This window comes from Struthio camelus, chromosome 2 (assembly GCF_040807025.1).
Source record: "Struthio camelus isolate bStrCam1 chromosome 2, bStrCam1.hap1, whole genome shotgun sequence".
Lineage (NCBI taxonomy): Eukaryota > Metazoa > Chordata > Aves > Struthioniformes > Struthionidae > Struthio > Struthio camelus.
In genome coordinates, this window is record NC_090943.1 from 12,224,469 (window position 1) to 12,248,343 (window position 23,875).

At 38.7% G+C, this 23,875-nt stretch overlaps 1 protein-coding gene across 9 annotated transcripts in view; it reads left to right on the forward strand.

Annotated features, from left to right (window-relative positions):
- ZMYND11 (zinc finger MYND-type containing 11) overlaps positions 1-23,875 on the forward strand; it is a 108,502-nt gene that overhangs the window by 50,808 nt on the left and 33,819 nt on the right. For all 9 annotated transcript variants that reach the window (XM_068934298.1, XM_009683946.2, XM_068934302.1 and 6 more), the window contains one exon: positions 14,383-14,542. In XM_068934298.1, the coding sequence (XP_068790399.1) occupies positions 14,383-14,542 (160 nt within the window). The remainder of the gene's footprint in view (positions 1-14,382; positions 14,543-23,875) is intronic.

Sequence of the window (23,875 nt, forward strand, 5' to 3'; positions counted from 1 at the left end):
TGTTTTAAAAATGATATTTATGCTTTGACTTTCTTGTTTTTTTTCTCCTCATTATCTTCCATCTGTTCTGGATTTGGGATGGCCTGAAAAATTGATTCTATGGGATAAAATGCATTAAAATACACTAGAGAAAAGGCACATGTATTTAAATCAGTAGGTTAAGTTACTGACATTCATAGTTACACAGCAGATTGGGAAGTATTTCTGTACAGGCATGTTTTAAAAGTTCTCTTTCTTTGGCTACTCCAACTTTTCAGTTTCTTTTTAAGTGTTTTCTTTTTATTTCCCTTACAGCTAATTGGACGCTTGAGATTTAATTAACTATTAATTAAATATTTACCTGTTTTCTCTGAAGGTATTGGGAATCCTTACTAGCATTTTATGGACATTTACTGATCTTTTTAATAAGTTCAGAGTTCATTATCTATTAACTTAGTGTTAGTAAAATGCCTCATTTACAAAAAAGGTGTTCCAGAACTATTGTATTGGCTGCTTTCAGGATTTTTTTCATTGTAAACCAATAATTCTTCTGGTTTCTAATCTGTTCTGTGACAAATAATGTGAAGAACCAAAACATATTTCTTTTCTCCTGTGCTTCCTTCCTCATACCTTTTTTTCTCTCTCGCTTTCATGTGATTCGTGATTTATTTAGTTGATTGACTTCTCTCCCTGTCCCTTATGAAGGCTGTGTCTGTGGTCGCCATGTGTGCTGTGACAGGGAAGGCACTGGCACCATCCGGAGCAGATACGCTGCATCCACGCTGTGCTGCTTTGGATCATGGAGTGTTTCTTTGGCCCTCCGCATTCTTTGTTAGTTTTATATGTGTGTGTGGTTCTTCAGTTCTCCGCGCCAAAAATAACGCAGCCCACAGCAATGCTATTCTTGAAACTTGATGCTGAAGGCGTATGGAGTTTGCTGGCGGGCATGGCATGAAGGCATGTGAGGACACTCCGCGTGCTGGAACAGTGTGGGACTGCCGCAGGCAGGAGGAGCCGATCTTGGTGTGATCTACGTCCGTGCTGTCTCTCAGGAGCGGACTAACCTCTCAGCCGTGCCTCACTTTCCTCTGAAGGCAAGATGGGGTGACTTTTTCCGGAAGGGAGCCTTAGGAGGCGTTAGGATGGGAGTGAAAAGGAGAGCGACTGTAGACAGCAAGCAGGGTGGAGGTACCCAAAGGTTTTGGGATGAAGACAGTTTGAGGACCATTATCTAGAATAAAATTGATGTGCTATATTGCAGAATTCTTGTTAGTTTCAAGCAAAGCAAAATACTGCTCGTAATTTAGATCATCAGTCACAAAGCTGTTTGACAGTGTTGGTGAGATAAGAAAATGTGTTCTTTTTTCATAAATAGGTACAAAGGCTCACATCTTTCATATGGAGATAGTCCAGTACTAGGTCCCTAAATGGAGATAACCATTTTTCCTGTGGTTGTTCTCTAGGCCCATTTTGTTATGTTCTAATTTCTTGTAAGTTACAGCTAAGTTAAATCATCAAGGAGAAATGAGCAGATCCTAAACCTGTATAGGAAAGCCTCTGCCAGACCTTTTTTAGCTTTGTACTGATTGACATTAATCAGCATTGATGGGGTAGTATCACAGAAAAGAATTACTCAGTATGAAAGATTACTGTAAAATGTTGAGATTTTCTGGTCCCACAGATGAGGTGGAGTCACTGGCAGTTGTAGACTGAGTGTGTGACCCTGTCAGTTTGACGGTTGGTCCTAAAAGAGGGATAATTTCTCCAAATATCCCTTTATGAAGTTTCCCCAGTCAATCTGTGAGACTATTTAAAGTTAGGGGCCTCTCCCATCCATAAATCTGCTTTGTTGCCTTAGTTCTGACACTGTTCTATTTCCAGGCTGTGCTCTTTAACAGAAAACAATTTCCAGAAGCACTGATTAAAGAAAAGATGAGAGTGAGCAATTTGAACAGGTAGAGAATAATCACAAAAGCATATAAATGAGAGTATGTAATGCAGTGGCAAGAGCAAACCTGGGAACTAAGATGGTTTCATATAAATCAGAATATCTGCTTTACTTACAGTATTGCTTATTTGAAGCTCAGAAACCTGTTAGAAAAATCTGTCACTATTTGTAGTACCTCTGATGGAAATTTAAATCTCCCTAGTATTTTTCGTGTAGCATACAAATAGGCATGCATAAACAAAAATAGTAAGCCATAAGAATGATTAGGAAAGCAGATTACTCTGGGATTTATAACTAGATAATCCTGTTGTTTAAGTTTCCATGAGCAGAATGGTCGTAACACCTGATATTTCTTTGGCTGCAATGAAGGCTTAGGTGTATTTTTGTACTCTGTTAGTTTCTTATCCTTTGTCAAACCGTTCCTCTCAAAATACTTGTCTTTTTGTTACTTCAGAGTAGGCTTATCTGAGAACAATTGTTTGAAATGAAGCATCCTCTGGTTATCCTGAAGAGCAGGATGCAGTAGTTGCCTAAGTTCACTTTTAACTAGTGCTACTGGCTCCATTTCCACATCTTTACATCATCTTCACGTATGTTTGAAATGGGACTGCGCAAAGCAAATGGTCTTATTAAAAGCAGCTCTGCAAAATCTAGTACGTATTATGAAACCGAGGTCAATTGTATTGTGGTAGAACAGATAAATGCTGGAGAAGATGCTAAGAAAAGCTCCTGTTTTAGCAATGGGGAAAGGATGAGGAAAAGTAGTAGAGCAAACTTTTTCCATGCCGTACAGTGTAATGCAAGTTCCTAATGATGCGAGGGATGTGAAAGCATGGAATACGAGGGCCTAGCATGCAAAGCCAAATATTGCTTCCCCAGCTGGCCACCTAGCTGCTTCTAGTGACAGCAAAATGTCTGGTGTGCCTATTGACTGTTCCCCTGGGAGAAAATTAAATTCAAATTATATTGGGTTGGGCTAACCACAGATGGACTCTACAAGCAACTACAGGAATACAGCACCAAGTGATGACAATATGGAAAACTCAATTTTAAATACCTATGTGTGTGTTTTCTGTTATAGTCAAGAATAAGGCACTTTTTGGTATGGCTCCATTAAATCAATGTCCTTTCTTCCATTTCTTTTACCATCCTCCCCTCTTTCCTCTGATAAACCTCGTGAAAAGGGTATTATCTTAGTTGTTTCTTTTAGCCAGAAAACAGTATCTTTTTTTTTTTTTCTGATTTCATAGCACTACTTTTATATTAAACCAAGAGAATACATCCTGTCTACAGTTTTAAAGCTTCTAATTCCTTAGTCACGGATCATCCCAGGAAGAAGAAAAACATTTTCTGTGCTTTTGCAGGAATTTTTGAATGGTTTGGTTAAAGAACATTATATTCATAAAACAATTTGTATTCTAGAACAATCTAAAACTGATAATTTGACTCCTTGATAATGAAATACCTGCTAAAAGTGTTATTTTGGTTATTTATAAAATCTGTGCATTGTGTGTTCATAACTATCAGCTACAATTGCAAAGAAGTTTGATTACAGACGCCAAAATGTTTGACTTACTTGATTCCTTTATTTTTGTATATGCCAATGGCTTTGTTAAGTGTTAAGTGACCCTTTCAGATCCATCAGCTTTTGCATTGTAACTGGCATACACAGTTTTGCATATTGATGCTTGGGCTAACCCATGATCTAATATTCAGTATGCTAGTAAAGATTTTTAATACGCAGATTCACAAAAAACTTGAAGAGACGTGAAGAATTAAGCTGATCACTCACATTTTGTAACACCTTTGGGAGGGAATGAAGCATTTTCATCAATTGCACAAAGAATTTTCACCATGGAAAATTTTCAGTAAATGTCCCCTGTGTTACCTATAGCTGTAGATAGCTACATTTGTTATAAAGCTTTTATCTACTTCTTACATTTTCTTCATTGTTGGTTTTGCTTGTGAGTTGATCATAATTTTCTGTTTTGGATAGTATGTAACTTTAATATTGCTGGTATTAAAGATCACTGTTAGGAACTGTTTTTAGAGATTTTTGACTAAGAAGGGGTAGAAGCAGGGATGACGGGAAAACATTCTAAACTTCTCTTGGAAAAATGCTGTGAACAACCTTTGCTCTGTAGTAGTGGGAGGATTAAAAGTTCTGAATTAGTAGCTTCGCTTAAAGCATCATCTCGCGTTTATAATCTATGTTAATCATTACTCTTTCCCCCCTCCAAGACCTTTCCTTGATATAGACCATTTCTTCACTTTGTGTAAGAATTTTATTTAATCACATTTACTGAAGCGGTCAAAGGAAGACATAACAAGAAGGCGAGATATTTTAAGCAATGTTGCTTATGATTTATTAGGAATTATTATTCCTTCAACTTGGTACTAAACCCAGTGTCTCACCAAGTGATAAAGCACATTGTTACTTGAATTGCAGAGTCTGCTGCTTAGTACCGGCTGACATAGGGCTAAATCAGGGTAAAAAACTGTTCACCGAGGGACCGACAGAGATTTTTCCAGCCTTGCCACCTTTTTTCACGCTTTAAGCAGAGTGCAGGGTAGTGGAAAGGCTGCAGCCAGCTGCGCCGCCAGTATGCTTGTGGGTGCCGTTCTGCTGAGGGCTGGGACCTTGAGCGCTCAAGCTCGAGGGGAGGCTGAACTTCTTGTGCATTTGCTTTGATCAGATACATGAATGCATGCACACCTAGTCCCTACAGTTCTTCTTGCAAAAACCCACAAGATTGATGCGTCAATGTTGTAACAACTGCTGCGTGATAAATTTTCGTTATCTAAATTGACTGCGCAGTTGCATAGGATAATTCCTCTCCTAAGAACTCTATTTTATGGTATTGTCAGTATTGCCTTTTTTCATCCCAGGGGTGAATGTTCTTCATTGGTCCAGTAGGTGAAGTCATCTCTGGGCAAGAGCTGAGCATTAATGTGACTGGTAAATAACATGATTCACACTAATAGCACAAACACACGGATGTTAAGAACAGCTGTACCACCAGATGTTTGCTAATGAGTGCAAACGCATTTAAGCTCTCTTTACTCTGTCTTACTATGAAAATTGTCATGCCCAGTGTTGAATACCTTGTATGGATAATAAATGCAAACTATGAACTCCAGTATAAATACTGGGAAGGAAAGTTTTGGAAGCGTAATTGATTTGAACGCAGTACTCGTTTTCATTTTAAAGAATATTCTGATGTAGTGCATGCTTCTGCTAGTATTTCTGTAGTGGTTTTGTAAATTTACACACAAAAATATGTAACAAGTTTTCTTGATTTATAATTATTAAAAGCGAACTAATTTGCTTTTTATGTCAGAAGCAGTATTGCTTTCTACTGAATTCATCACATCTTTTATAATAGAGAAAAGTAAAACTCCTAGCTTATGATTGGGTTTTTAGCTGTAAATAAATGTGTCTTTCTGTTAGAAGCAAAAGATGAAAATGTCTGTGACATGGCTATTTAACAGGTTGTTATCTGGTCTAAAGTGCTCATCAAGGTGCTCTCTGTAATCAATGAGGAGAGCATTACTCCGGAGCGCTACTCACACCATCTATTCTAGGCTATAGTTGCATATTCCCATTCATATAAACAATGTCATGACAAAACCCACCAGCCTTTCCCTGATAGCTTTTCCAGCCCTTGTAGTGTTCCCTAGCTGGTGAGTTAGGTGAGCATTTGTGTGACAGCGTGATGATTTTGAAACAGCTAAGCTGGAGTTAATCTGACTTTTTAAAAAGTTATTACTTTTAATTCAGATAAGAATGGAAATTAAGTAAGATAGCAAACTCTGAAAAAAGGATTCAAGAGGGTATCTGAATGTGTGCTTTTTAAAGTATGTTTGAATAGAGCTTCTGAATCTGAGCTGAATACCTGTTTCATCCACAAGGTATCAGCCAGGATGTTATATTCTGTGTCACTTATTGTTTGTCTCTGGTATCTTCACAGATGAATGCTGAATGAAACTGGGTCACTGCAAATATAGAAGTAATTTTACATATGTGTGTGTTACCACTGAATGATTGGTGCTCATGTTTGCTGGCAGTACTAGGTGCATGTGTGTGTACGTTACCAGCAATGTCGCATACAAGCATCTGTTTAGGGTGGAAACTGCATATGGGATTACAGCCCATTTTTAAATCAGTTCCTCCTTAAGAAGGTGGCAGTAGTTTTGAAAGGGAGATTTTTTGTAGATAAGGATTGAATAGCTCAGTATCTTAATTACTTGCTTTTCCATGGTCATACTTGTGGGTTACACAATTTTAACTGTATAGTGGAGTTGTATGAGTGCGCATTTAAATTACTGAAACAAGGAATTACCTCCATTAAAATTACTGGGTTTTGATGGAGTTGACCCAGATGACTAATATTATAGGAAACTGCATGGTGCCTGGGGTATCTAAAGCACAAACAAAGTTACCCCTTAGCTTTGCTTTAACAGCAGCAGAAACATGAGGCAGAACTGAGTTTCATTGAACTACTGTTTTACTATCAAGTTTACACTTTTTTTTTTTTTAAACACTACACAAAATTGGATTCTGAACTCGGGCAAATGCTGTATTTCTGTACCATTAAGGAGAGAGGAAGCTAAAATTTAAAAAAGATTTCCTGCCTAGATGCTTTCTCTGTGTATGTCTTCGGAATGAACATTGCAGATACCACTGTCAGAGGGAAAAGAAAATTGATCATTTTGCTATAATTCACTTTCTCTGTATCCCCCCATTTGGAATTCTGGACTACAAAATCTGCCAAAATGTAGATCTAATAGTCAGCATTTCTTTGCATGGGCAACAGCTGTGTTAACGCCTGCATGGCAGAGGTGGCGTGTTATTGGTGTGTGGAGTGTGATTCAAGTTGTTCGTATACATACGCATCTCCTTGTGAAGGGACAGATGACGTGGAAGTACCGAGGAAGCATTTTGTGCTTTGATTGTCTTTATCTTAGTGTGTTTAATTCAAATTAAAACCTTAAGTAATCATAAACATACCAAAGAGCAACTTCAAAAAAAAAAAAAAAAAAAGAGAGACCTCTTTCTTGTCAGGATCCATGTTTCGTGTGACTCTTGCAGTCCTGTGTGCTGCTGTCCCCCCAGCGGAAATGATTCTGCTCTCTCTATGTGCGTGTATTATCATCAACTCTCAGACCAGCTCTCAATTTCTAGCAAGAAGGAAATATGTATTTCAAAATACTGTATTTGAAAAATATCTGTAGTGGTTAACCCGTGTTTTGTGAAAGTTGATTTGTGCTGCAGTGTTACTTCTGGTGGGAGCAGGCAGCCTACACTTCTGGGGTGAGACCTATTTCAGGTGAGATGCCTTGAAATACAACTGCAAGTGCAAATCTTCACTTGGCTCCCTGCAAGGGTTGAGACCTGAGACAAGCTAGGACCTGAGATTTGGGCCTTAATATTTTAAGTTCTTGTGCTGTGTGACTGTATTTGTTAAGAAAATGCAACCATCTCTTCCATTTTTCTTTTACTATGACCAAGTAACATACTCTTTGCAGATCTAGAAGAAAATTAGTTTGTCTTAAATAAAGTGTGTGGACTTTCTATAAAACTGCTCTCATACATTGAAGCTAAAGCTAAGTGCATCATTTCTCACCATATTTCCAGAGCCCCAGATACTAGAGCTGGGAACACAATATAAAACTCAGAATATATTTTTGGCTGCTTTCCTCTCATTTTATGTGTTATTCCTTAAGATCTGTCCCTGAATCTGGGACATTTTTATACACCTGTAGGTAACATTTAAAATTAATGGCAGTCTTTCAGTTACGTTTAGTGGGATCTGCCTTATTTTATAAAGTCTCAGGTATGAGATGGCCTCTGCATACAAGAAAATCTAAAGACGTCCGATTTTCCCTGGGTGAGCTGCTGAGCAGATAGAAAGCTGCTGCCAGCAGACTGCTACTTCCCTTCGTATAGGGGAGGGTGGAGGCATCTAGCATAGAAAAGATAATTGAACCAACCAAGATTACAGTGTTTGCCACTAAAATTAGCATCTACCTACAGTTACCACACTGTGACATTTTATAAAGCAGCTATTTCCTATATGTGTTTTACTTTAACATTTTATGGAGGAGCTTGCTGTAGAGTTTTTTCAGTACGTTCCCTCTGATGAGGCCAGGTGACTGCAAATACAACTCCTTAAAAGTCAAGGAAACTGAGATTTTTTTTTTAAATACTCTTGTTAACTTTCATCCTTAAGTAACCTTCCTTCCTTTGCTGGCTTTATCTTTAAGGCCACAGCACAGTTGTGTCCCTGTAAATCTGTTGCTGAGTCTTGCTCAGTAGATCACAGTTGTCTTCAGCAGGGCTCTTTGGGGCAGACTTAACTATTTGCGTGCCTTATTTTGTGGCCATAAGCTCTTTGGGGCAGGGTTTGGCTTCGTGTTGTGTCTTGTACAGCACCAAGCAAAAGAATTGTGCATTGTGTGACTGCTGAAGGTGAAAGGTTCACCATCTGATCCTCTGCAAGTGCCAGCTACTTCTGTATCTGTGTTTTGATCCCATGGTGATAACAGTTTTAGAACCTGCTTCCTCCACACCCCTTGGATGAAAACAGATCCTTTTTCTTGAGCTTTAAGGTAGGTTATGAAGTACATGTATTAGCTACAGCTTTTGAATAGACGAGGCGTGCTGACGACCGGCTAGTTTGAGGAAAATTCTTGGAAATTTTAGGTGTGAATTGCTCATGTGCTGACAGACTGTGTTGCTTCTGTAACATCTCCTTTTGTATATTGGACAGGCCGTTGGATTAGGGTTGGATTAGGATGCTTCTGTGGTCCACCTTTGCTCAGCAGAGGGAGGTATCAATATCTAGTTGCCCCTTAGCTGTGGCATGAACTATAGGAGCTTCTGCAGTTCTTTCCTGGGAAGGAGAGAGACACTACATACCAGTAGTGCATTCCGTACCCCTCCGGGTCGTCCTTCCCCATCAGTGTATCGTAGCTAAGGTGGCTTCTGCAAGGGATTGCTGTGCTGCTTCTGGAAGTGCTGCTCGGGTGCACCTCTGCACCTCTGGCTAAAATACTGACCGTTTTGGCTATCCCTGTAGTTTCTTAAGAGATGCTCAAGGTTTTAGGATGGGTAACTAGAACAAAGTATTTACATTTTTTTGCTGCTAAATTTGAAGAAAAGACCTGACTTTTGTTTATCTGCCATCCCAAATACGTTAATTGCTGTTTCATATTTTTCTAATCTGCATTTTGTGACTAAATACACACGTGTGCACTCAGATGCGCGTGCACGTGCACGTGATCTACAGATCAATTATAATTATAATCTGCTGTGCACCTCCAAAACTGCTTTTGTTATCAGCTAGGTGTGCATATATTAGCTGTGTGCCCATGTGCATTTATCTGATTGTGTTGGTAGTTGTGCCATTCTGAAGGTCAGCACAATTACTTTTGATGGCGTGACAGTGCTGAGATTTTTTTTAAGGGTGGTAATGAACAACCTACATGTTAAAGATTCTTATCCTTTGCTTTCCAAGTAGTGTTGCAATAATTGGAAACATACTTCAGTAGACTCTTAAAAGTTGGTTACAAAAACTATAATTTTGCTAGATCCTTCAAACCTAATCTCAAGGAGGTTTATGCTGCCAGTTTATAAAGGGAGAAGATACTGAGCTATAAATACTGTAATACTGAGCAGCAGTTTTAAGATTCCTCAGTTGTTTCTGTGTTCTGCAGACAGGCAACCTCATTTGTCTGAATTTGGAAATTAACATGCAGATTATCTGGCCAAACCTCCTCTTTTCATCAGACAGACCCTTATTTTGTATAGTAGGGATTAGCACAGTTACATTATATTTTGAAATTGTTGTTTCAGCCTGCTAACTGATTAGAGCTGGTTTGGTGATTTAGGGGATTTTACTTTGTCTTCGTGCCATATTCTCTCCCATATGAAAGCGTATTTGCTTTACTTCTCCTGGCTGGCTACATAATAACAGCGTAAGGATTGTATTACACTTCCCAATCTGTTGATGTGGAGGACTGGGCAAGAGCATAACAAACCAGCTTTGCTGCAACTCCCTGTCTCCAAGGTAAGGCTAATCAGCTTTTGTTGAAAACAGCAATCAGGGATTGCTTTATCTCTCTTCTTTGTTTCTTAACTTCTTGGTGCCAGCTGCTTCAGTGCATGCAGTGCCAGGAAGAGACTTGCACTCCCTGCATTGATAATGTCACTTCTGCACAAAGATATTTCAGTATTTTTTTCCCCCGCCCCATTAACGAGTCTAATGGAGTAGTAAGGACCCCCAACATCATGCTTTCTGTCTCTAGCTTAGAGTTTCCCTTTTTTGCATTTCTAGCCTTTACCTCACCTTGTGACAGTTTATCGTGTTTCTTTATTAAAGAACCATCAGCTTTTCTGGTTCAAATCCTGGGCCTTAATAGCTTCTTAGTTTAGCTGCTGTCCTTGTGGCTGAAAAGGAACAGATAGGATTTCATCCAGTTCCTGCTAGTGTTCTTAGGTGGTCTGTGTGACTCCATGTACACTTCACAGTTTTAATATAAGTAGAAATTCTTGGGTTTTTTTTTTTTTTCAGACTTTCCTAAGAGCAATTCTATTCTTCTGAGTAAAGCCATTCTCTCTAAGTGGATGTGCTGTGCTATGAAAGTTGATACTCTTCTGTTGCAAAAAAGGAAAACAGCCCTTTTGGATCTCCAGATTGCACAGTCTGAGCATTGACTAAGTATTCTTCAAAAAGCCACTAGGGATTTATTATTCCCCATTTACAGCTGGAAAAAATGAGGCAGAATGTTTAACTGGTAACAGATCTTTCATTCAGATTTCAAATAGAGATTGAATTGGGAAACGGGAGATTCTGAGCTTGCGCCTCCTCTCTCGTGCGCCCACTGCCACAGCTGAAATAGGCTGACTAAACCTTTTAGCTGATAGTTTAAGGCTTTTTATTCTGCGTTATAGGTCCATCTGTTAAGAGAGGCGAAGGAGAAATGTAGCCAAGCATGTACCTTGTATTCAGGAATTTTGTTGGACAGTGTTTTTGCAGCTGTGGATGGTGTAATGCAAAATATATGGTTTCTTCGGCAGCATATGCTGAAGACTGTGGCACTGGGATAAGATTCAGCTTCTGTTCTCAGTGCTGTACCAGCCTGCTGTATAACTGTATGGAAATCACCTCCTTGCTCAGTGCCTCATTTTTTTTCTATCAGTAAAAAGGGGAGAATGATAGCTAGGTCGTATTCAGGTATTTCGAGACCTATTTATGAAAAGAAACCTGAAGACTTGCAGAAATAGCAGAAGACAAGAATGCTGTGGTCCTGACAGGGAAGTTGTTAGTACAAAGTGAAAATGCAAATCTGCTTAAGAAAGCAAATGTTGACAAAAATAATTTGCAACTAGCTCTTCAAAGAGCTAGTTGTGTGTGTTTGCATATACATATACACACAAATATATACACACATATAAAATGTCTGTAACATGAGTAACACAGTGTAACATGGTTTATATCTAACATGAGGATATAAACAACTGAGTTTTTCTCCCTCTTTCAGCACTTTAGCTCTTAAAGCCTCAGTGTAAATGTTTTAGTTTACTAACAGTCTTCGCTTGCACTGTGTCTGGAAGTTAAGTAATGGGTTTGAGACTGCGGCTGTTTCACCCTCCTTGCAGTCTGGAGAGCTTGGAAAACTCGTGTGTGGTGTTTAATGCTACTTGGACTGATTCTCTTGTGAGTTGTGGGTCCTACGGCAGCGGAGAGATCAGATGAGGCAGCTGAGCGGTCGCCTGGCATGGCACAGAGCAGACGTGCCTGTCTTCTGTATCATCCTTCGTCCCTGGATCTTTGTGGCAAGGCAGCGTAAGATGTATATGTACTAGCTTGAATCACAGACTTGCGCAGAATTGTGTCCTTTATTAATTTATTTTATTATTACTAACTAGTTGCTTATGTAAAGGTAGCATGCATAGGGCAGCCAGGCTTGGACCACATTGTGGTACGCATTGTAAGATTATTCAGTAAACGGCAGCATCTGCCTGGTAAGAGTTTATACCTAAAAAACCCCAAGAACCTGCAAACATGCTGCGTTTACTTAAACACCTCTGATGCTATGCACCAATTTATAAGTGCCATGTGTTGCTCTGATTGTTGTATGATTTACTAGACAAATATTTACTTCCAGTCAAACACAAATTTACTATATGCTTATATACTTTTAGTTTCCTGTACAGAAAAACAAAAAAGATGAGAGTAGGGTATACTAGTTCTCAGCAAATGTTTGAGAGAGAATGCAGGATTGGAAAGACATTTATGCACCTAAAACAGCGACAAGTTAAAAAAAAAAAAAAATTGTCCTCAAAAGGAAAGGACGATTCAAGAAAGAAGAAATGAGGTGTTGGGAGCAGATACATATGCTCTTTTGGAACTAACTGGAATAATTTAGACAGTTTTTGCCCCTTAGCCAGAGATTGCTGCCTCCACAGCTGAAATCCCCTACCAAGTCACGTGTGTGCACCTAAACTTTTCAGCTGAAGGCAGCAGGCTTAACCTTAAATTTCCTCCTGAAGTGATTTTTAAGAATTGGTAGCTAATCTTAGATAAATTAGCTTGTTCTGGATTTTGTGTGGCAACGCCTGTGAGTGTCTGTTACGGCTCCATGGCAGGAATAGCCGCCTACAACAGAGGGATAGTACCGGTGCTCATTGCTTCAGGACTCCTCGAAGAATGCACCTGCTTCCCTCTTAATGACTACATTTTATTATTGTTTTGCTAGACTATAATCCCTCTGTTGCCTGCCTTGTTCATTCTGTATCCTTCTAGTTTCTTAACCAAAATATTTTGTGTTATTGAGTCAAATGCCTTTTAGAGCACTGAGTTTGATGTAAGAGCATCAAACTGACAGCAACCAAGCTTGTAACCGTCTCACACAAAGAGGTATGAAATTAAAAATGGAAATAAAATCTTAATGTAAAGCCATTTTCGTTTGACAAGGGTGTTCCTAGCGGTTGTGTTAATTAGTGCTGGCGCAATTTAAATTCTGCATTGTTTAAGTCAATGCATTAATTTTTCCTTGATGTCAGGCTGGTAAGTCCAAAATTATGCGTGCTGTTCCTTCCTGTATGTTTATTTCTATTTCCTCTGTAAACAAGCTTGACTTTTAAAAACTGGTGTGGTCTTTGTCCCTCATTGTGACATTGTAGCATCTAAGGCATTAACGGTTCCTAACTGTCAGCCACATTATTAAAAAAAAAGTCTGAGCTTATTTAGCTCAGAATTTTTTTCATGTAATGCTATAGCTTTAAAATAAGTTTTCCCTCAAATTTGCTCCTAATATTAAAGAAGCAGTGTTTTTTATGAAGATGGTTTTAATGGCAGTCTCCTAAACGAAAGTATCATCATTGCGAGAATCCGTGATCAAACATGGAAGAGAGGATACTGTAGTCGACAGCTTTATCTTAAAGCTGGCAAATTACCCAGCTGGGACATGGATGAAGACAGGGAGTACCTGGAGAAACGAAAAAAGGGAGAGAAGTTCAGCTAGCCCAGTAACTATAAGAAAGCTATGACTCGCAAAATATATGCACAAAAGAGGCATTTCCATTTGGTCCTCCGCAGGACCCCCTCCATTCACTCATCTGCTGATCGCATGCGATCACGGCTCTCTTTGTCTTCCCCCTGCGTGGTGACTCAGAGATATGTTCTTGGAATTCAGCTAAAAAAAACGGCTGAAGTGTAATGGTCTTGAAACAGGGGGGCTTTTTGTGAGGGATGATCATTTTATATTGTTTATTCCAAGTTAATATTTTGTTTGGGTCTAGAAATAACAAATTATACTGGGCAAAGGCCAACATTTTGCAACTCAGTCTCTTGTATATGCATGGTTTAGGCTGTGTATACTTTGTTCTCACCAGTGCAGTTCATCATCATGCGTTCATTGTGGTTATGCGAAGAAGAGGAGAAAACCACCTGGTACTGTAACTGTAACTATTGGGATTCCATATGTGATGTATGAATTTCACATTTTTTATACATATGTTGTACTCATGAGCATCTCTTAGATTAATTGGTACATTTCCAGATTCATTCTGTGGTATGTAGTCTATAGCAGATACTACAGAAATGCCAGTTACGGTGAGTTTAGAGAAGTCTCTTTAGAGGAACAAATGAGGGTGGAAATTGAGCAGAGACAAGCCCAAGTAGCGTTAATTAGTGGATCTGAGGATTTCCGCTGTAGAAGATTACTATGCTGGTGCTCCTGTAAGTGTGTACACTGATAACTTCACAGGAGAAAGAAGAATGATTTGAAGTAAAGGGGGAAATTATAAAAATTCTTGGGATTTAAAAAAACCGTGTAAAACTTAACGATGCAAGTAATTTTAAATCAGCTGAAAAAAGCGTCTTTATTTGCTGACATATTTTAGAATTTAATACTAACACTTAAAGACTTTTGTGCTTTGTGTGCAGGTATATGTCTCGAGTCCATGGTATGCATCCAAAAGAAACCACACGTCAGCTGAGTTTAGCAGTCAAGGATGGTCTTATTGTTGAAACCCTGACGGTGGGGTGTAAAGGGTCAAAAGCTGGTATTGAGCAAGAAGGATATTGGTTGCCAGGAGATGAGATTGTGAGTATAAAATCTTTGAGAAAATAAATCACATTTTCTGGTATCTTGGCATGAAACTTGTTTTAATTTCTCTTTAAAGTTATTTATAGATGCTGTGTTGGTGCTTGTGAACAGGGAAGTAATGCATTCATAAACCTTTTTAACCCCCTCTATTCCACAGAAATTCTATCTGCTAGAAGTCTGGGTTTTCTTCTCTGAAATACCGGGAATGTCCTTTGCTCAGTCATCCTTCACTTTTATGTAGCATCATCTCTCCTACAGCTGTATAGGGAGATAGTAAATACAATGTTATTGGTATTACTTGAAATCCTCAGATGTCCTCAAATCCCAAAGAATGTATCTTCTAAAAAAATTAAGAAAAGAATTATTGATTAATCTTGCTTTGATCAGAATCTGGAGGAGAAGAAATTATTCCCTTTCAAGAAGTTGTTCTTTCTGTTATAGATAAACACACAAAGAAAGATGTGTTTTACAGATGTCCGGGAACACCAGGGCAGTTAGGAAGAATTTTGTTAGTAAATTAGTTACAAGCATCCAGACATTGTTTCACTGGATATATAAAGTAAATATTTAAATCCAGTTAAACAGGTTGCAAGTTATGTGAAGGAAAGAAAAGCATGCTTGCTTTATGCCTCCGTAGCTGAGATGGAATGCACACACAATGCTGACTGAAAATGGTCCAATAAACCAGGAAAAAATATTGCTTAAGTATTTTGCTTTGTTCAGAAGTCCAGTCTATGTATTTCCAAGACCACATTTTCCTAATAAGAGAGGGTTTACCAAAAGCTTTTGAATACTTGAACTAGGAATTGATGTTCTGGAATATAAATTACATTAAGTATTGATAAAATGGACAGTATTGTCTCAGACGTAGATCACAGTTTAAATTTTGAAGGAAAAAATGTTACAGGAAATTAAATTCTAAAAAGCACTGAAATCCTCATTGCGTTACTGCAGCCATTGATAAGATCCTGAAAGTGAAACAGAGTAGGTAATTTTTTTGTTGTAAAGTGAGAGAAATAAAAAGTGGAAGCAAGTAGTACCCGTAATAGAAAGCATTATGTTTCAAATTATGCCACTTACACTGATTTTAAGTATTGTAATATATATTAAATGTATATTATGTCACTGTTAAGGTTCTTGCTCTAATTTCATTAGAAATCCTCAAGGGAGCCTTTATAGGCTATATAATTTTGTTTTTACTATTCTCCCTGGGAGTAAACATTTAGAAATCACAGCTTAGCTCTTTTTAGGTGTTTTTTATGACTTCTTTTATCTGTTTTAGAGGTGATAGCAATTTCTTAATGGGCCAGTATGTAAATTCCCAGTAAGTAAATTCTCAGTAAGTCATTAGAATTAAAGTCATTCATTTATGTCAGAATAATATGAATTGGTTTTGGCTCGAAGTTTGGCAGTTGTGAATAACCCTTTGGTTAGACATAGTGACTGTATTTACAGCACGACAACTGCTAATCGCTGAAGGGTTGTGCTGTGTCCGTGTTTTGGATGGCAGCTCAGTTGTTGAGATCACCAGTGCACTCTTGACCTGACAGCTTTCTGCATAGATAGGAAGCAGGTTCTGATCCAGGCCGTGTTTCAACAGTACAGTACCTCCAACTTCTTGATCCTAAGATGGAATCAAGATGCTGCAGATGCATGAGGCAGAAGACAATGATTTGGTATAAACTCATTCTCTTCATTCTTATTTATTCAAAAAAATTGAATGAGTTACAAAGTATCATCATGATCACTCAACATCAGATCAAGAATTTTCCATCCTCCAGCAACTTGATGCAAAACCATAAAGCTTGGTACGTTCTCTACGTTGGCTGAAATGGATAATTTTATGGATGCCTGAACTTGGTCAAGGTGAAATTTGTAATTCAGTGTAATCCAGTACTGCTGAGACCCAGTATTACTGATTATTGAACCATGAGCTCAAGTTACATTTCAGTGACGACAAACAGAGGAGTCTTATGGGACATCCACTTGTATGAGATTGAACTACAGAAAGACGAAATAGGACTATTAATGTTGGAGCAATGATTTCAGACTCAGCAAACAATTAGCAGTTCCAGGCAGACCCTTGAGCCACTTGCCAAACTCAGTTTGGCTGATGCCACAGGAGCTTAGAAAGCCCCGAACCTGGACGTGGGCGGGCTTGAGACCTGATCCACGTGCTACTGACAGCAGTGCGAACATGCCCTTTTGCTTCAGCTTGTTTTGAGGTATCACACTGGAAGTCAGTAAGAAACAGTTTGTTTCAAAGATTTAAGAAAAGAAGACATTCCTTTTCCCCCACCCCGTTTTAACTAAGTATTTTCTTGATGTTTTCTTCACATTTTTGAAGTTTGGGTCTCAGCATTTTAAATCCATATTCAAGTAAATAAATTACTTGTCTGGGCTGCAGAACTGCTGAGCACCTATATCAGTTACTTATATAGGTGCCTGACTACAAGCTGTCACAAAGTCTAAAAATACTGATTTTGATGGAGACTGTGGATTGATTGCTAAGTGATTGATTGCTAAGTGTAAAAGCCAACAGATTATGAAAACACAGTTCTATCTGGAAGAGATTTTCTAGATAATCTGTGGTGTTTGCTTATATGTTTTCAAACATTTACCCTATCCAGTAGGTTGAACTAATGATAGATATATGCAATGAAAACATGATCTCTGTTAACAGAGTTATCCTCAGCCCTCACTGGAAATTGTTAAAAATTTTACACTACATTGCTGTCAGCGTTCTATCAGTATTTTGAAGCTGTGTTATAAAAATGAAGCAATGTCTCATGTCCTTAGAAATGTCACTGAAAAGAAGTAATTGAGGTGCAAAGCTAAAATAGTTTTGGGGCATCAGAAGGAGGCACCTCCAACAGGGACAATCTTTTTCTGATAATATGTTAGAAAGTACAAGAGATTCTGTGAAAGTGAATGTTCTGAAAAACTAGGAGAAAAAAGAATTTGAAGAGATTTAAAAGAGATTTAAAGCATCATAAATTTATTCTTTTCTGTCATATATGTGGGAGAAATATTACTAAAACTGATTGAAAATATATAGAGTCAGTTGCCAAACACGATACATTGAAACAGATATCTAAGGGTAGGTAGGTACCTATACAAGAACTTTTCTGTAAATAGTCTACCTCCTGGGCTTGTGCAGGTACTTGTTTCGTTTGCTCATTTACCATCTGTACAGATATTTTGCAAATTTTCAAAATGTGTTCTCATCTTACAGGCTTTCTCATCTTGCAGATGATTAATGCATTTGACACAAAATAAGTGTGAGAAGAAATTATTTTCCATTGTTATCCAGGATTTTAGTTAGGACTTTTGCATTTTCACTGTTTGTCGATGCCATTCTTATGCAATTCAACAAAATCTCTGCAGCTTCTTGCCTTGCAAGGAAAATGTCAGTCCTGAAATCTGGTAATGGAAGTTTACTTTTTCTTTCTAAAAGCTTGATTCCTATTTCTCACAGACCCTGTGGTATTTGGAGGTGTTATTTATTATTAAAAAAGGGAACGATCTCCTTGTTCTTTGGGTATAGCAAACATTTTGAAAATCAGTTGTTGTTAACAATGTTTTCAATGCAGGTGATAAAAATAAACGGGAAGTGTAGTTCTTGAAGAAAAGAATCATGAATATTCTTACCTATTCACTTCTATTTTTAGTTGTATTTTGATTTTTATGTTCTTTTATCCTTGTAAAATAGTCAGGATAATCCCAATGAAAGACTTTGAATTACAGCAGCAATGCCATGTAGCTTTATGGGAGTTTAGGTACAGCTCTTAGAGTTAGTATGTCTTACTCATTTGTATGTTTTGTGATTTTTTTCTACAGATAGTGTGCATGGAACTATTTTCAGCATTTAATGTGCTAATTCTTCTCCTCAGGATTAAAGTCATAAAACTGCACTGACCCAGAGAGAGGCATTATGAATGTATGATATCAATTTACGTGTGTTCATAAAGCCAAACAATATTGTGTTCATCGAAAATGGAGATGTGTTAGTAACAGAGGTTTATTGTTTGCATTTGAATGCAACATATCTTATAGCACTCCTGGGGTTTAGAGTTGGTTCATGGTGGCCAAATTCTCTAGTGGGATGTGAAGAGCCAGGCTTCATGCTTAGTTCAGGCACTTTCAGCTATTTCTTCACTGCCAAAATAGATAAAGGTGACAATGTTCTTGAGAGGTCACTCTTTTATAGAGGGTTATTTTCTGATCATTTAATTGACTGATTACAGAAAGAGGCAGCAACTCTTCTGGCTAGGTAAGTCTGCCTGTGGGCTTTTGTTGCAATTATTTTCCTGGGCACTCAGTCCTTTCCATATCTCTAAGTTATTGTCTCTCCCGTTCTTCCCTTGTAAAGATTTTTTAGTTCAGTGGAAGGCACTGTATTTGGAGGGGCAGCTTGCTTGCCTTCCTATTTTCAGCAAATAGTAGAAGCAGCATGTGATTTTTTGCAACTCGCCAATGTGATCAGAACCCCGTAACTAATATTGGGGATTTTCTGATTCTTTTTATTTAGAGAGTATTGGTACTTACTCCAAACCATTCCAGATATTTTTAAGTCTCAAGTCTGCCTAAATAATTCACCTCTTCAGTCAGTCTGCTTGCTTTACCATCGTTTTAACCTTTGTTGTAACCCACCGCCAACGCTGAGTTTTGAAGGCTGTTCTGTTAATCTCAGCGACCTTAGGCACACACCTGGAGATCATTGTGATCTGGTGCATTGCTGCTTCAATTTTGGTAGGATCTATCTATAGAGAAGGAGTATTTTGGCTGTTATGTGACCTATTCTACATTGCTTTGGATTGAGCAAAAGCTGGATTTCTTACTTGCTATGCTAAATTACTTTTGTATTTGTATTGATTTTTCCATACCAGGTCAGTAGTGGTAGCCAGAAGCTGTGTTTTGAACTGCCTATGTCATCTCGAGTCTTCACAAATATGAGGATAATTGTAGAAATCTTAAGAACGGCCACTGCTCAAACTACTTCAAATAAAAAATACTACGTAGCTACTAGTTATTGCTAGCAGGCTGGGGGCTCCTAACTGATGAGGTTCGTTTTAAAGCGTGTTCCATTCATTTCAGTTAGGAGCAGAAGGATAACATGTAACAGCAATAGTGACAGCCAGAGTTTTCGTCAAGAAATCTCTTACTACTAGAGAACACAAAGAGAAAGAACACGCCGCCATACCAAGTGCAGACAAATTTTCCTCAGTGTTTCAAAGAATTTTGCATTTTTCTTACCCGTCTATACAGTCTTTAATCTGAAGTCCTATGTGAAATCACTGATCCAAAGTCAGATATAACCAAAGCCACGATAGCTGGTGGTTCTCAAATAATGTAACAAATTGCGGATTTTCCAGGCTTGACCTTTCCAGAGGAATTCCTGATCATTATGAAAGTACCAGTATTCTTTACGTTTGGTGATTTGCTGATCCAAAGAGTTAATGCATGTTCTTTTGAGAGGGAGAAGTTCAGACTAGCTTTGTTCTCTTATCCCACACCTCAGAAGTATCAGCGCTCTGGGAGGCTCAGGAAACATGCCAGGCTGGTAGAGCAACAACCCTTGAGGGAGCTGGGCTTCTGGAAATCTTTGAAGCTGGCTTTGCTACTGATATTTCCATCCTCTAAGGTCCCATGATAAGGAGCTTATTGTGTCATTAGATTTCCGCCGTATCAATCCACTGTGTGTTAAAAGCAAATGATTTTTCCTTACAGGTTATCATCATGAAGTACGCTGGTGTAAAATTTTGTTTATTTCAGAACCAAAAACTAGTGTACACTAGTGTAATGTCCTGCTGTGGATCTGTGTAAAGTCAGAAGAGCAGATCTTTTCAGGTCACCAGATAAGACTATTTTGTCCTTGAGAAGCAAACTCTGAATTCCCATGTCCTGAATGAGAAATATTGTATTCTTGCTGCATTAAAGCTAAGACCTTCCTTTGTCTTATGCATTAAGGCTATGATCGTGGAGCAAAAGCTCTTTAGCCATGTTCTCATGAAAGTGGCCTCATTGTCATTCCAGTAGCCTTTCCTTTCTCCAAACGAGTTAAGTACCAAGAACAATTCTCTGCTTTCCTTTTCCAAACTTATTTTCTCTCCCCATGTGTTCAGGAGTATTTCTTCCCTTCCTTCCTCCCATCCTTTCTTTTTTTCATCCCCCCCAAAAGAAAGAGTCTGTTCCTACTGGGTGCCAGGGCAGAAGTTCATGTTGCTTGGAGGATCTTCATACTACCAAAGGTCATACTACTAGAGTCCCCCTTACTCCGTAGCTAAGAGATAGTACTTCTTTTAAACTTGTAAAACAACCTCATCAGCATCTTCACTTGTCTCTCCCAGCTTTGCCAACATGACTTCTGAAAATTCAGTCTAGTTAATACCTGTTCTCTTTCGGTGCTTCTACTCGCTGCTCTGGAGGTACTGGTGTTATTCACAAATTTCACCAAAAGTTTTTGCTGACTTAAGGAATGTTTTGGAGAATAATGATTTACTAATGGATTTGAGGTAGACTAGGCAAACTAGACCATATAAAGCTTCCGCCAGAGGACTCCAATTTTGTTAATGAACTAGATTACTTAGAGCAGTCCACTTAGAATTTGTTCTGAAAATATGCATCTTGTTGTTTTCTGCCTCTTTCTGTCTGCCAACCCTGACATGTGAGGCTTTTCTTTTTTATTTAAGTTTCTGGGTTCAAAATGCTGTTCATCTCTGGCAACTGTTTTGATTCTTTTACTATAATGTCATGCTGGTCACTGAATGAAAGTTCGCCGAAGCTGATGGCCTTGCTAATATTCATGTTTCTCATTGCAATGAACGCAACCCTAATGCCCTTACGTCAGTGATAGCTGAAACTGTGCAAACCACACCTGCATTGCAGAGGATATGGAAAAGATGTTGGAGATTTAAGCTGTGTGTGTAGGGAGTTCAGCTGTTGGTTCAGATAGAAAGGCTTGAATGCTGTTTGAGGGAGCCACATGTGCAGAAATGGCAACCTAGAGAAACCGCACAAAATCCCATGGAAAGAATAGGGCCAAAAAAGCAATGTACTTGTATTCTAAGAAAGAAAAGGGGAGAGAGAACCGTTTTGTGCACAGTGCTTCTGGGAAGAAGACTTGGAACTGCAAGGGAAGAAATGATTTCTTTTTGGTCTGGATTCATCCTGTGAAACCTTTACATATGTAGTATGAAAATAAAAGGCATTGCACCTAATAAATACTTCACTCTATCACTAATTTATCTCTCTAATGAAAAACGGCCTACAAAATTCCTCTTGGCTCAACCTGAGTAAAAAATGATGACGTTAATAGCGGAAGTGAATCCAGTTCCTGAGGAGATAATTTGAAAGTTTCTATTAACCTTGAACTCGCTTGGAACGTAAAGAAGGAAAAAATGATTTTCGCTGGAAACTATTCTCTATTTGTAACATCCGAGATGAGAAAGCTTGTATTGTCTCACCTCAAATACTGTGTACTGTTGCTACCCAAACACGATCTGCTTGAGGGGGATGAAACTGCGATTCATTCCGTTTGCTTCGGCAGCACAGCTCATAGGCTTAGAAGATGAGCATAAAGGGATTATCATGTTGGCTACTGGTGTGCTACTACGCTTCTAGAAAAAAGCTTCGGTTCTCTAGCTCCGGGAGCTGGAGATTGGCTCTGTACCTTGGAGCCGGTCATCACCTTGAATTGGCCAGAACATAACTACAGGACAGGAAGGGGAATAACACTCTACCTGTACTGGCAGGCATCCCGAGAAGACTTTGGTGGTTTCTGCAGAAACAGAAGACTTGTAAGACAAACTGACAATAAATTAATTAGAAAAACTTGGGCTGGCAGATTAAAAGAAAGCCAAAAGTGCTTGGAGAGGCTGTCGAATTTACTGAAGAACTTGAGTCTTCTTGCATCAGAAGAGGAAGCAGCTATCGGTGAAGAAAACAGAAACGGATTAACACAAGCCTATAAATACATCTCTGTGTTTAATATGCATTATGGAGAAAGAGATTCTGGTGGTGGTTTTGTGTTGGTTCTTTTTAGAGTAAAATGGATTTCTAAAATGAGAGAAGTTAGAAATAATAGAAAAAGTAGTTAATTGCAGAGATTATGAAAATCTTTACCGTAAAAATATAATAAATGTAAGTACCTGAAATGTAATGATGATTAGGTAGTTGTGAAGATCTGTGAATTCCTGATTGGCTTGGATTTCTTTGGAATAATGTTTGAGGGATGAATATCCACAGTGTGCGCCACAAAGTCCTTTGTGGAAATCCATCTTAAAACCAAAGCCTCGGGAAAGGAAAGGTTCTATAAAGGCAGCTGATTTGCAGGGGGCAGATGATCCTGTCTCTAAAAGCACAGATCATCATAGCTACGTGCTGTGGTAGTTTTCTAGAAAAGGAAGGAGCAAATATAGTGAAACAATTGTCTTAAGGGGATTCTGGCTGCTGAAGTCTTTTTGGCTTTGAAGGAGAAACGGATGCTTGTTTGTTTGCTGAGTGCTTCCAATGAACCAAGGCAGTAAAAAGAAATTAGATGCAAAATAGGCAATGTATCTAGTAAATACTTGTGTACAAGAAAACTGCTGAGAAGAAAATGAACTTATTTTGATGTTGAACTTACTCTAATGCATCACTCGAATATTAAATGTAAAGCACAGGATGATCTAAACTTTATCATTGCAAAGCAACCATCCTGATTCAGTTTGGATCCTGTACAGCAACGATAAAAAGGAAGTACTTCATTAAACAGCTAGTTCACCATTTACCTGCTGCAAAGATGAAATAAAGCCATCAAGGAATTAATCATACTTTCGTCGGTTCTTGATCCTAACCCATCGTTCTGATGAAGAAGGGATGAAAGCAGACTCAGTGGGCTGCCAAAACAAGTTTACAGGAGGAATTGGGCTCACTAATGAATGAAGGAAGCCAGGGATGTTGTAGCCAAAGGGCTGGAGGAGGACTGCCCTCACAGCAGGCTGGGGCTTCTGCCAAAAAACTTAGGTGCTATTGCTACTGCATTTGAGAAAATACTGGGTGGGAAGGGTGCTCCGTGACACATTATGTTTGTTAGGCCCAGGTGGTACTTGATGTATGCTACCTCTGAGTACAATCAGATACATCTGCCAGTGGTCCCTGATAAGCTGAAAACATCTTACCAGATACTGAACCCAAAGAGACATAGCCTATTTAACAAAGAGGCTACTTGTGCGCACACTAGGCACGTAGCTGGTAGTCTTCCTCTGGAAAAAGGAGTAAGGCTCCGATCTGTGCAGCTCCTCAGCCAAAGAGCCAAGCCTTGTAAAATGGCTCCAGCTACAGAGCAGT